Here is a 13,474-nt window from a genome sequence, read left to right on the forward strand (position 1 = left end):
CGCAGTCTCAGTCCCGGGGGTACACCTGGGAGGGGGGTGTGGGTTGAGAGGGGAACCAGCTCCACGTCCACGCCATTTGGGGTGCAGGAGGGCCTGCTTCCTCCACGTCCTCCCTGACGCGTGGTTCTGTCTGGATTCTGGCTGTTCTGGGGTTTGATGCATGGTGATCTCCAGCATCCTCTCGTGCTTGCTGGCCATTTTTAGGTCGGTCTGAGTTGTAGGATTTGCATTTTTAAAACCACGTACTGTTTCTGCGAGTTATTTCCTTACCAGAAAGGCTAACCGCAGTATTACATGGAAGCGTGCGGGAGGTAGCCTTAGAGGCGGTGGAGTGTGGGGCCTGGGAAGGTGGGGCCCGGGGGGTCGGGCCCGTGCCTGGCTTCCTGCGGTGTGCACGCGGCGTCTGCAGACAGGAAGGGCTGTGCTGGTGGGGAATGGGGCTGGGAGGCGGAGCCCCTTCCACTCGGTGGGGCTCCTGGTCTATCAGTAACTGGAAGAAATGCCCTGAGGATTAGGACAATCATGGCATTTTGTTGCTAAATTAATAGGTTTCAGAGTTCCATATCCTCCTTTCCCCTGCCCTCCCTCCGTCTCTCTGAACACCTTGCGTTGGTGGGGGACATGAGCCTACATGGACACGCACCATCAGCCTGGTCCGTAGTTGCTGCTGTCCATTCTTTGGGCTGGACACCTGTATGATGATACGTGTCCACCATCACGGTGTCACACGGAGTAGATCACTGCCCCCAATCGTCTGTTCTGCCCATTCCTTCCCTCCCCCAACCCCTGGCAAACACTGGTCTTTTTATTGCCTCCATAATTTTGACTTTTCTAGAATGTCCTAGAGTTGGAATCAGTGTGTAGCCTTTTCAGACTGGCTTCTTTCACTTAAGATGCATCTGAGGTTTTCCGTGTCTTGGCGTAGCTCATTTCCTTCTGGCTTTGAATAATACTGTATTGTTTGCATGGGATGGGTCACTTTATTTATCCAGTCACCAACTGAAGGACGCCTTGGTGCTTCCAGGTTTGGGCAATTACGGCTGAAACTGCTAGAAAGGTACCTGTGCAGGAACTTGGTGGTAAGCGGTGGGCCCAGGAGGGCTGGGCCTGGGGTGTGGCAAATGCAGGAAGGGCTGGCTCCCGCCTTTCTGTCCGAGGACCTCCGATTCCCCAGCACATTCCAGGCATGTTCACAGGTGCCCAGGCCTACAGGGGCCCTTGGCCAGGAGGACCAGGCTCAGGCTGGCCACTGTAGCTGGCGGGGTCTAAGGAGGGAGCAGGAGTGGTGGTCTGCTCCCCACACGACAGGTCACAGGGAGCCTCTATCCCCTGACAGTGGGCAGTTCTAACCTAGCACAGTGCTTACCTTCCTGCCCGTTTCACTCCTACCAGGATCCTGGGGCAGGCTCCTGCAGGGACACGTGCCTCCATCCTTTCTGCCTGATGTGGCCTGGCTGGGGGCTCCCCAGCAAGGGGCTGCACGTGGCACAGCCCAGGGTCTTGGGCTTGCCCCTGACAGCCCTTTACCTGGTCTGGGTCTCTGTTCCAGCACCAAGGAACCCTTGGCTCCCGTGTGGCGGAGAGGGAGAGCCTCTGTTCTCAGTGGCATAGCCTGAAGCCTCAGCATCGAGCCTCCCCGGCTCCCTGGCTGGGTTTGTCCAGGTCCTCGACTCCTGTGGATGCCCTCAGCCTGGGGTCCCATGTCCATCTCCCTGTACCAGGGTGGGGCCCATGCCCTCAGAGCTGCTAGGGCCTGGAGGGAGAATTCCCCACAGAGGGAATCTCCCGGAAGAGGGTGGTGGCGCCCTGTGTGAAGATCGGTGCTCTCTGTGGAGATGGCTCAATGCTTCCTAAAGCTGCTGAGCTCCTGGAGCTCCCCAGGTCACCCGTGACCATGCCCTTTTGTCAGCCCTGGCACATGGGGGCTGCGCTCTACCCTCCTGCAGAGGGGAGGGCTGTCCTGGGGGTCGTTCAGCACAGGTGAGCTGTCCCCTCCCACCTGCATGATCTCCTCAACCCATCCTCACTTTTGAGCTCAGAGGAGTATGGTGTGGTCTGCGGAGACCCTTGCCAGCAACCATCAACCAACCCACTTTCTGTGTCTGGGCCTGCCTGTTGTGGACATTGCATATGAATGAGACCCTACACTCCTGGCCCTTTGCGTCTGGTTTCTTCCAGTGCGGGAAGACTCACATCGTGGGCGCACCAGTACTTCGGTTCCCTCTGTACATGGCGTTTAGTACTTTGTGATGCCCTATGTATTTTTCTGCTTGGTTTGGTCCCTGGGCGTCCCCGCACGAGAACGTGAGCTTCCGAGGCAGAGTTTTGTCTTTGCGCTCCTGGTCCGTCCCCGCGCGGGCGCTTCCTGCCGCCTCCCAAGCCCTCCCGCAAGGTTTTCCCGGCGACCGCGCCGTCCAAGAGTGTCGCGTGAGCAGACGCCTGGCCACCACGGATCTGGGAGACGCGGAGTCTGGGGAGGCGCTGGTGTGCTCGCCCCGGTAAGGCCGCGCCCGCGGCGCTCGGTGTGCGGAGCACCTGCGCGCACCTGCTCGCTCCCGGGAGCCGCGTCCCGTCCCAGGCCCTAAGCCCCGCCCCGCGCCCCGCGCCCCGCCCCAGGTTCCGAGCCCCGCCCCGCGGGACTTTTGTCCTCGCCCGGCCGCCGTCGGGCGCGCGTTCCACTTCCGCCTTCGCCCACGTGGTCCGGCTCCGGCTCAGTCCGTGGCGCCGTGAGTGGGGCCGGGTGGGAGCGCGTCCCTCCAGTTCCGGCGAGAGTGGCCGGAACCTCCCGGACTCCCGAGGGGAAGCCGGGCGGGGCGGGGGGGCCAGGAGGGGCAGGGGCCGCTGGGGAGGTGGCCGCCGGCCGCGAGGGCGCCCCGGGGGAGGGGGCCGGGCCCGTGCCTCCCCAGCCGCCAGCAGCCCGCTCCCCGCCGCGCATGGCGGCCTCCAGCCTGCGGGCGGCGGCCGGGGCCCTGCGGAGAGCCTGCGGAGCGTGGAGCCCGCGCCTGGGACGGCGTCTGTTCTGGTAACGCGGCGCGTCGCCCGGGCCCCCGCCGTCCAGGCCGCGCGCCCCAGCCGCGGCGCTCACTCGGTCCGTGTCCTTGCAGCTCGCCCCCCATGGCCGGGAACGTGCAGGCCCCCGCCCCCGTGGGCGCGGCGCGGGAGCAGGACCGCAAGGCCCGGAGCGGCTGGCCGGGCGGGGCCCGGGTCTGGGAGGACGCCGAGCAGCAGGCCAAGAAGCTCAAGAGCAGCCCGGACGGGGAGCCGCACAGGAAGCTGCCCAAGCGGAAGATCGTGCTGCTCATGGCCTACTCCGGGAAGGGCTACCACGGCATGCAGGTGAGGGCCCGCCGGGCCGGGGCGCCCGCTCCCCGCCGGCTCCCTTCTCCGGGCGGCAGCTGTCCAGGTGGGCCGGCTCAGGACTCGGGGCCTCGCTCTTCAGCCGTGTTCAGCGTCGCGGTGCGTGCGCCGGGGCAGGGTTTGCGCTGGAGCCCACGCCGCCCCGAGCCCTGCCTCGGCCGCGGGAGGTGCGGCGCCGGAGCCCCCCCGCCGCTGACCAGCCTGGGGCCGCAGCAGCCGGGGACAGGCTCCCTGTGCTCTCTCCCCCGGAGGCCGAGGGGCGGGGAGGGGCCCGCCGCCGGCGTCTGCCCTGCGCTGGAGCTGGGAATTCCCGAGAGCCGGGCGCAGATGGAGACTGTCGGGCCCCTACGGGCTCCGAGTCGCCGGTGCTGTGTTCTGTGAGCGTGCTGAAGCTCGTCTCAGAGGAAGGACTTGAGTGCGGAGCCCGGAGCGCCTGGCCGGGGCGCTCACCGAGGGGTGCAGTGATTCTCACCGGGAGCAGCGGGAGAACTGGGGTTCTTCGGGTCTCGTTTTAAGGAGGAGAGTAGGTCACACGGGGGAAACTGATGTCGCGGTGTGGGGTCGACTGTGCCAAGGGCGCGGCTGACTCCTCAGGAAGGGACGGACCAGCGCTGTTGCTCTGTGTGGGCCACGGAAGGCTTTTGTGAGATTTTGAGGAGGTGCATTTTTGCTTTAGGCGCCGCCTTGAGAACTTGGCTGTGTCTCGACGGCTTCTGTGTGCCTCAGTTTCCCCGTTAGGGAAGTGGGTTGGAGAGTGACGGGCTCACCGTGCTGATGGGAGGACGCTTTGGGAGCCTGGCACTCGGCCGCCTTCCCCGCTGCCGCAGCCCTGCCCCTGCGTGGGGGTGTTTGAGCAGCATTTATTTATGGCCTGATGCTTGCAGTGGGGACCGTAGGGTAGACCTTGGGAAGAGCTTCCCCTGTGGTGATCTTGGCAGATGCTCATCCGCCCTCGTGTCCCTGCTGTGGGGGTTTTCTCTGAGAAGCGCCAGAGGGGGTCCCGTGACCTCATTGATGTGCGGGGTCCTGCAGGCCCTGGGTTGTGCTCAGGGCACCCTGAGAGGATAGCGTTAGGAGGTTCTAGAAGCAGTGGGTGTCGTACGGGCTGGTCCCATGAGCTGAAGGGATACCGAATCCAGCCCTGGCATCCTGGGGTGGGTTTCCTGCTTTGAGTCAAGGGGTCTGCCTCCCCGTGTGATAAGGGGGGTGTCCCTCTGCAGCCCGCTGCTGCCGACAGATGGGTCTCTGGCCAGAGGGGCGCTGGTTTCAGACCTGACCAGGTGGGAGGAAACTGTCGGGTGATGCCCTCTGTGGGCTGTTTGACCTGGCTGCCCCGGGTGGGGTGTTTCTAGAGACTGGGTACTCTCAGGTAACCGTCCCACTTGCCACGGGACGGGGAAGAGCTGCGGTGTATTCCCAGGGCCGCAGATGTGGGCCCAGGACCCAGGCGCCCTGCGGGGAGCAGCTCGGGCCCAGGGTTCCCATCTGTGGGCAGCGACTAAGTGAAGAAAACTGGTTTTCTATCCGTTCCTTTAGAGGAATGTTGGGTCCTCACAATTCAAGACCATCGAAGATGACTTGGTGTCTGCCCTGGTCCAGTCGGGTTGTATTCCTGAAAATCACGGCGAAGATATGAAGAAGATGTCCTTCCAACGGTGCGCCCGGACAGATAAGGTAGGCGCCATCTCTGCCCCCCCCCCCCCCCGCCCCACAGGTTCGAGCAGCACCTGAAGCTCCTGGTCTGTACATCCTTCACGCCACACATCAGCGTCTTTATTCGTCAAGACTCTTGGCTGTGAGTGACAGATGCACAGACCAAACTGGCCAAAATGGGAAGAAAGCCGTCGCCTCGTGTCACCAGGAAGTTCTCAAGCATTTCCAGTCCAGGTGTGGCTGGACCTGGGTGCTCGCTGCGGGCCAGATTTCGTGTCCGTGCGTTCTCCTGCGTGGTCCCTGTAGGTGGCCGCACGGTGGTCACGATATCCACGCAGCTCAGGCTTGCCAGTACACAGAGGATTGAATGTCCCCTTTTCCAAGAGGGGAAAGGAAAGAGGTGACCCTGGTGTGAGTCATCTGTTTCAGCTTAGTTTGAGAACAGTCTTTTGTCACAGTGTAATAGGGGGAACGCAGTTCCCGTTGTGTGTGCGCGCGCACGTGTGTGCATGTCCCGGCTTGGCAGTCCGCTACGTACTCCACGCTCATGGTGCGTCACAACCACACTGGCCGCGGCTCGTGGACCAGGGAGCCCCAGTGGCTGTGGCCCCGTGCTGTCCACTCGGTCCCCAGATTGGGTCTCAGCACACTTACTCACTGCCTCACACATGTGTTCTGGGCTCAGTCTTGCCCTGTCATGTTCCTGGGTGTCGGTCTGGCATGGGCAGCAGCTCCCCGAGGAGAGTGGAGGGGAGCTGGGCAGGCGGGTAGGGCAGAGGCACAGACCTCAGGCTCTTCTCCGGTAGGTATGAAACGCAGAGTGCACCGCATGCCTTTTGCCCCCGCTCTGCAGCCCTGACCCCGGGATGCTTCTGTGGCCGCCTGAGGTCCCTGGGGATGTGACACAGACACGGGCTGGTCAGCGTCCTGAGCAGCCAAACAACGCCCAGGTCCACAGGTACCAGATCCCCTGGGTTCACGCGCCAGGTGGGGACCACAGAACTGGTGCGTCGTACAAATAGCGGAGAACAGACGCGGGACTGTGGGTTCGCGTCTCGTAGGTGACGCGGGAACGTTTCCCACGGCTCAGGCGCGGGTCCTGTGGTTCCTTTAGTTTCCCTTTTCTTTTTAATTGGCCCAGTGACAGTTTTCTGCTAGTTTTCAAGGCAGAAGGCAAGCAGATAACTAACGGAGAGAGCGTTTCAGAGCGAGGTGCTTAGCCCAGTGTTGTTGGAGATTGTCCTGTTCAGATGTGTTTCCCTCTTATGGTTTGGGGAACCTGAAGAAACCCGAAACTTCCGACCTAACATCCCAGCTCATCTCTCCACTTGTGCATCCAGCCCCGTGGATGAGGAAATGATTGCATCTTCTTAGTTTTTATTAGATTCTTTAAAAAGCAGCTTTATTTTTTATTTTTATTTTTTTTTAAAGATTTTATTTGTTTATTTGAGACAGAATGAGAGAGAGAGAGAGAGCACATGAGAGGGGGGAGGGTCAGGGAGAAGCAGACTCCCCGCCGAGCAGGGAGCCCGACGCGGGACTCGATCCCGGGACTCCAGGATCATGACCTGAGCCGAAGGCAGTCGCTTAACCGACTGAGCCACCCAGGCGCCCCATAAAAGCAGCTTTATTGAGATAACAGTTTACTCCTTACAGTTTGCCTGCCCAGTGTGTGTGAGTCAGGGGATTCTAGTATGTTCGCAGAGTTGTGCGGCCGTCCCTGCAGCTGGTCTGGGAACACTTTCATCTCCCCAGAAAGGACCCAGGCCCTTTAGCCATCTCTCCCGCCCCAGCAGCACATCCAGAATGTTTTCATTTACACACACGATTAATACAAAAACAGCGGTGTTATTCATCTCCGTTCTTTTTTTTTTTTTTTTTTTTAATTTTGCTTTTTAAAGTAATCTCCACACCCAGCATGGGGCTTGAACCCACAACCCTGAAATCAAGAGTTGCACGCTTCACCAACTGAGCCAGCCAGGCATCCCCATCTCCCCAGTTTTTTACTGGGAAAAATGTCAGTCCTGCAGATGTGTGGGGAGTATCACGGTGGACGCCGGACCAGCCCTCCCCTCGATTCAGCAGTGATACCGTTTTGCCACATTTGTTTCCTCTTTACACCTTTTCTTCCCCTTAAACCGTTTGAGAGTCCGTTGCGGACCTCATTCACCCCGGAAGCCGCAGGCCTGAATGTGCAGGGATGGCAGCGCCCCTGGGAGTTCCCCTCGGGCGGTTCAGCGCTGCCGGGGTGCGGCTGCCACAAGCCTCGGTCTGTTACTGACCCAGCGCCTGAGCCGCGGTCGGCCTGCGTGCCTGCTCCCGTCCTTGGAGCTCCCTTTGATCTAAGATGGTCTCCTTGTCGCTTTTTTTTTTGTTTTGGTTCTTACATGATGTTTTTGGACAGGTGAGGCCAGTAGTTTTTTTTCTTATTTTTTATTTTTAGATTTTTTTATGTGAGAGAGAGAGACAGAGATAGCAAGAGAGAGCACAAGCAGGGAGGAGAGGGAGAAGCAGGCTCCCCACTGAGCAGGGAGCCTGATGCAGGGCTCGATCCCAGGACCCTGGGATCATGACCTAAGCCGAAGGCAGACGCTTAACGACTGAGCCACCCAGGCGCCCCTTAAGATTTTATTTATTTATTTGACAGAGAGAGACACAGCGAGAGAGGGAACACAAGCAGGGGGAGTAGCAGAGGGAGAGGGAAAAGCAGGCTCCCCGCCGAGCAGGGAGCCCGATGCGGGGCTCGATCCCAGGGCCCTGGGATCACGACCTGAGCCGAAGGCAGACGCTTAACGACTGAGCCACCCAGGCACCCGAGGCCAGTAGTTTTGACAAATGTTCTCAGGATTTGTCCGATTGTTGTCATGACTGGATTCGGATAAAGTTTTGGGCAGGGATGTTACGTGTGCTACAGTCCATTTCTTGGCACGGGTTTGTGGAGCGTCTTCCGATGATGCGTGTGCGGTGATGTGGGTGGTGCTGAGCCGCACACCTGCGCGTCTGCGCCCAGGACGGCACCCCGCCCCCCAGGAGCCATCCTGTCCACTTCCTTGTCCCCACACGGTCCTGCCATGCTGACCGTCCACACAGCTGGCTTTTAGACAAAGGCCCGGCGTCAGGGTGGGGAAGCGTGCTCACCCCGCTGGGAGTTGCCTGTGTAACCAGCTCCCCTTCGCTGTCCACGCCGTCCCCCGTCCCTGTTCCACAGGCTAACTGCTGTCCTGACTTAGATGGCACAGTGGTCCCCCCCGGTTTGTGGGGGACAGGTTCCAGGACCCCTGGTGGATGCCTGGCCTGTCGCTGGTGCCGAAGCGCTGTGATACGGTGAGCTCGTAAACGCGGCCCGGGGAGAGATGGGCAGTGGTCGCTCGGGGCAAACCAGGATGATTACAGCCGGGCGCTGGCCTGGAAGTTGGGCGAGTGTGGGCTCTCAGAAGGCCCCTGGGCCGCACCCGTTGTCCGCACGACGAGGGGAGACGAGATGGGGGCTGTGGATGGCGTGGGCTTGTGCTGGAGCGCGAGGTGGAGCGTCAGGGGCGCGGGTGAGCGGGCAGCTGGAGCGGGGGCGGCGACACCGTGGGCGAGGTGGGGCGACCGCTCTTCCTTGCCCGGCCTCCCATTCTCCTAAGGAAATCGCTTGCTCTTTTCCCCACGTCGTGCGGAGTCCGGGCCGAGGGGGCCTTCGTTTCCTACCTGCGTGACGTGTGTTTCGCAGGGCCCCGAGGCCATCGGTGATCCTTCCCTGGTTGTGCTCGCCTGGCTCTTTGGCGGACTGAGTGCCATCCTCGGGTCTCACCAGCCCCTCAAATGCGTTTCTAAAGGCAGAACTTTACAAGAAACGGTGCAGCGTTGGCGTGGTCCTTGGTCCAGGAGACCGTCTTACGGAGGGTGTGCCTGACCCTTCTGCTTCCTTTGCAGGGTGTGTCCGCGGCTGGCCAGGTCGTGTCCCTGAAGGTGTGGCTGATTGACGACATTTTAGAAAAGATCAACAGCCACCTTCCGCCTCACATTCGGATACTGGGTAAGCGCAGCAGGGCAGGGCCGCGTGCTGCGTGGTGGCTGGTCTCGCAGGGATGTGAAGCCTCACCAGATTTGTCTGGTGTAGAATCAGGACGCCGGGGCGGTTGCTGAGCGGTTGGTAGGACAGGTTGTGAGTCAGCTCAGAGGTCGCTGTCCCCTCCTCCGGAAGGGATGAGCTGGACACACGCTTGGGAGCTCCCTTCATGGCAGCGCCTTGTTTGAACCAAACACTGGACGCAAAAGTCCCGATTCGGTAAAGCTGAAACAGTTGAGGATTCCCTTTTATAACAAGCCTGACAAACAGGATTTTTAAGTCTTTGTTAAAACGATTCCATCTGACTCTCTCCTTTTGAGTGGCGTGCACGGGCCGGTTGTTTCCTGTGTTCTCGGGTTGGTTGGTTGGCGTAGACCTCGCCGTCTGTTGCTTTTTGTCTCTTCTGTGCTCTTCTTTTCTTCTGTTTATTATTTTGGATTAATGAACGTTTTTCATAATTCCATTTAATTATCACCTCAGTTGCCTTGTAGGTGTAACGGGATGTGGTTTTTTTAGTGGTTGCTTGGGGGGGTTAAAGCAGGAATTGGCAGACCCTCTGTAGCAGGCCAGGCTGTGTGGCCAGCTGACCTTGATCTCGGCCCCACGCGCCCCTTGACTTTAACTGTGCCCTGCCGCCCCGTCTTTGCAGACGGGCTCTTTGGTGGCCTTGGTGGCCGTCTCTGTTAGAGCGTCTTTCTTACCTCGCGTTTTGTAGCATTCGAAGACGACGGCAGCGTCCCGCCTCCATCCCCCCGGCCTTGCAGCTGATGGGGGCCTATCGTACGACCACGTGTGGTACCAACCATGCTGCGTTGTGTTTCCTTTAAGCAGCCAATTGAAAAAATCTTTTGAGGTGTAACTGACGTATAGCGAAGCCCGTATTTAAGTGCACAGCTTTGACGTGCGCACGTATGTGCACCCACGCCTGGGGAACCATCCCGGGTAGGACCGTGAGCCCCTCCGCCCCACCCCCTCCTCACGGGCCACCACTGATCTGCGTCTGTCGCCGTAGGTTAGTTCACGCTCTTAGCGCTTTACTGAACAGAATCAGGTCACACGTCTGGCTGCTTTCACGGAGCTGGTGTGGTGTGGACCCCGTCACGCGGGCGTGCCGCTCGCGGTTTCTCCATGTGCCCCCGAGGGCACTGGGCTTCTGCACCGCCATGGACAAAGCTGCCGCGGGTATCTGGCGCAAGTGAACGGAGATTGTTACCGTGAAGTCGGTAACGCTTCGTAATTACTTTGTCTGCTACTGGACGTCAGTGTTCGCACGTGACGTGGCTTTTGTTTGCTCTGCTGGGGTCGTTCTCTGCCTGCAGGGAGGGTCCCCTCCCGGGACACTCCTCTTTGAGTAAACTCCCCTGAAGGCCCCTTGATGCGTTTGCACCAGAAGGTCTTCCATGTAGTCCACAGACTACAGACGATTTGGAATGTGTGTGATCGTGTTTCTCTCGCTGGACTTCTAAGTTGTCTGTAGTAGTTGTTGTTGTTCTTAGCCCTGCTGCTGCCTGGTGGCCTCGCGTAGGACAACCCATAGGGCATGGTTTTGGGTCCGCAGTGGATTCCGTGGAGAGCTGTGCAGGGCCTGAGCATACGCTTCCCTGCCCCTCCGTGAACCCCAGGTTTTAATAAACCGCCGGTGTTTCTGATGAGTTGGTTCGCATAACTCTGCCGTTGAGTGTCAGGCGCGTGCGGGTTCGGCACATGGAGGCCGGGCCCACGTCTGGTCCAGGTGCTCGTTGGCAGGGAAGCGTTGTCCTCACTTGCCTCCTCTCCCCCCAAGGACTGAAGAGGGTCACGGGCGGCTTCAACTCCAAGAACAAGTGTGACGCCAGGACGTACTTCTACATGCTGCCCACGTTTGCCTTCGCCCACAAGGACCACGACGTGCAGGACGAGAGCTACCGGCTGAGCATGGAGACGCTGCGGCGCGTCAACGGGCTCCTCGCCTGCTACAAGGGCACGCACAGCTTCCACAACTTCACCTCGCAGAAGGGGCCCCGCGAGGCCAGCGCTCGGCGCTACATCCTGGACATGTTCTGCGAGGAGCCTTTCGTGCGGGAGGGCATGGAGTTCGCGGTGATCAAGGTGAAGGGGCAGAGCTTCATGACGCACCAGATCAGGAAGATGGTCGGCCTGGTGGTGGCCATCGTCAAGGGCTACGCCCCCGAGAGCGTGCTGGAGCGCAGCTGGGGGGAGGCGAAGGTGGACGTGCCCAAGGCGCCGGGGCTTGGCCTGGTCCTGGAGCGCGTGCACTTCGAGAAGTACAACCAGCGCTTCGGCAACGACGGGCTGCACGAGCCGCTGGACTGGACGCGGGAGGAGGCGGGGGTCACGGCGTTCAAGGAGCAGCACATCTACCCCACCATCATCAGCACCGAGCGCCACGAGCGGTCCATGGCCCAGTGGCTGAGCACCCTGCCCGTGCATGACTTCAACGCCAGTGCCCACGCGGCCGCCGGCCCAGGCACCAAGGTGGGCGCTGGGGCCGTGGGGCTGGAGGCCGGGGCTGCCTTTCAGGCTCTCAGCCAAGCTTCTCACCCACTCTACACTGGTATCCTTGTGTGCATTGTGCAGACGAGCAAGCTGAGGCGCAGAGAGGTGCGTCAGGCTCTCGGGGTCACACAGCACGGATGAGCAGGGCCAGGGCGTTGGAACAGGTGGCTGGCGACCCCACGGTGCTGCTTTGTGTTTGCTCCCCACTCTGTGCCTAGTGACCTCGGACAGAGGCTGCGCTCGGGGGTCTGCCTTCCCGTCCGTGGGACGGAGGTGTGGGGACGAACACTGTGAGGTCCTCAGCGTGTGTCTATTGTCACACCTGCTCTGGAACATGGGGCCCCTTGAGAGGCACGTGGCGTGCTTGGCGCCCGCTCCAGGTGGTTGCTGTCTGATGTGCCCTCCTGCTAGGGCCACGGCTCCAGGCGGCTCGCCCCTGCCAGGAGCGTGTTAGGAGGAGGGCACGTGTGTGAGGCCCTGGAGCTAACCGTAGTCTGCAGCTGGAGTCTTTCCCTGGGGTGGGAGACGTCCCTGAGCCTGGGTTCTCTGCTGGCCCAGCAGCTCTCCACAGGCGCAATCCCACCTGGAGCGCTGGGAGAGCGCTTCCCGTCGCCTTCGCGCCCAGAAAAGCATGCTCCTTCCCGCACACCTGGGGTTGTAAACCCACCCACGCAGGTAGGGTAAGCCGGCCAGGTGGGCCAGGTGTGGAAGAGCAGGTGTGCAGGTGCGATGATGAGGGGCCGCGGCGTCAGGGAGGTGATGGGGATCGGACCCCGGCAGGCGCGAGCACTCCTGCCCCGTCTCACGGCCACAGGCATTCCGGGATTTTATGTGGAATCTTCTAGTCTGTGAGTGTTGATGGTGCCGAGTTCTCCCAGGCACTGTGAGGCCGGGTGGAGTGTGTGTGCAGATTCGAGCTGGGAGCCAGACGTGCCCTCTGCTGGACTCCTGCTGGGACAGGCTCCCGCCTCCTGCTGTCTTCACACCTGAGGGAGGGCCTGCACTCGTCCCGCTGGGAGTAGCCCCGTTTTGTGTCCCCTGAGGGGATCTGACGGAGCCCCGTGACGACCCCCTTGTCCCCAGCCTTGGCTTTCCCTGAGCAGGTCAGGTTCTGGAGCTGTTGGTGTGAGGGCCAGGAGTCGGACTGAGACCAAGTGCTTGCCCGTGTGCCTGATGACCGGCCGGGCCGGGGGGGCGGCCCCGATGCTGAGCCCCCCGCGGACAGCCCCCCCAGGGGGGGAAGCACCCACACTTTGCTCTTGTTCTGCAGGTGCCTGGCCCCCCAGGAGACAGTGACTGAGGTGGTGGCCACCCGCTGGAGCGCCTTCAGGCTGGCTCAACGTGTGCCGGGAGCCCCCGCCGCCGCCGCAGGCCGACCTCCCGACATGGGGGAGCCGCACTGCCACCACGCAACCTCAGGGTCTTGAGACCCGCGTCACGTTGGGTTTCCTCACAGGGAGGACCTGCTGCGAATCCGTTCTCAGCTCATGCATTAACCGTATACACCTCAGCATGTAAAGACACTATTTTTTTAAAGGTTTCTTACTAAATGAGTACAAACTTTGCTAAAGTCACGCCGTTTTTTACCTTCACTTGGTCTTTGCTATGCTTGTAGCCTCCAGGGAGGGGAGGGAGGGAGGGAGTGCTGCGTGCTGTTAGGGACAGAGGGGCGTTGGCGGGCGGAGGCCAGAGCAGGTGGGCACAAGAGGCTCCTACGGGACTGGCCGTCAGGCCCTCAGGACCGGGCTTGGTGGCTTGGCTGCGTAGCCCTTGCTCCTGGTCACATCCACCCCAGCCCTGCCCACGTCCCAGGTGGGAGGAGGGGGACAGACGGGAGGACAGACGTGGCCCTCGGCGAGCTCTCCCAGCAGAAGACCCACCAGTAGCTTCTTCCCCTCGTTGTCCAGGGCATGT

At 60.9% G+C, this 13,474-nt stretch overlaps 1 protein-coding gene across 2 annotated transcripts; it reads left to right on the forward strand.

Moving 5' to 3' along the window:
- The first annotated feature begins 2,473 nt into the window (after positions 1–2,473).
- Positions 2,474–13,081, forward strand: PUS1 (pseudouridine synthase 1). Of its 2 annotated transcripts, none has more exons than XM_021697294.1 (6): positions 2,474–2,498; positions 3,105–3,336; positions 4,894–5,031; positions 8,929–9,031; positions 10,848–11,539; positions 12,831–13,081. In XM_021697294.1, exons 2-6 carry the CDS (start codon positions 3,115–3,117, stop codon positions 12,858–12,860), a joined length of 1,185 nt encoding a protein of 394 aa, XP_021552969.1. In that variant the 5' UTR covers positions 2,474–2,498; positions 3,105–3,114; the 3' UTR covers positions 12,861–13,081. The 2 variants fall into 2 exon arrangements, with proteins under 2 accessions (XP_021552969.1, XP_021552970.1); XM_021697295.1 differs by lacking the exon at positions 2,474–2,498 and adding an exon at positions 2,611–2,726.
- The last annotated feature ends 393 nt before the right edge of the window (positions 13,082–13,474 follow it).

The sequence above is a fragment of the Neomonachus schauinslandi genome, chromosome 14 (assembly GCF_002201575.2).
Source record: "Neomonachus schauinslandi chromosome 14, ASM220157v2, whole genome shotgun sequence".
Taxonomy (NCBI): Eukaryota; Metazoa; Chordata; class Mammalia; order Carnivora; family Phocidae; genus Neomonachus; species Neomonachus schauinslandi.

Coding starts and splice junctions, on each gene's coding strand:
- PUS1 (XM_021697294.1), top strand. CDS start 3,115: ATGGCCGGGAACGTGCAGGCCCCCGCCCCCGTGGGCGCGGCGCGGGAG. Junction 5,032..8,928: donor GGTGCGCCCGGACAGATAAG/GTAGGCGCCATC, acceptor CTTCCTTTGCAG/GGTGTGTCCGCGGCTGGCCA. Junction 11,540..12,830: donor CCGCCGGCCCAGGCACCAAG/GTGGGCGCTGGG, acceptor CTTGTTCTGCAG/GTGCCTGGCCCCCCAGGAGA.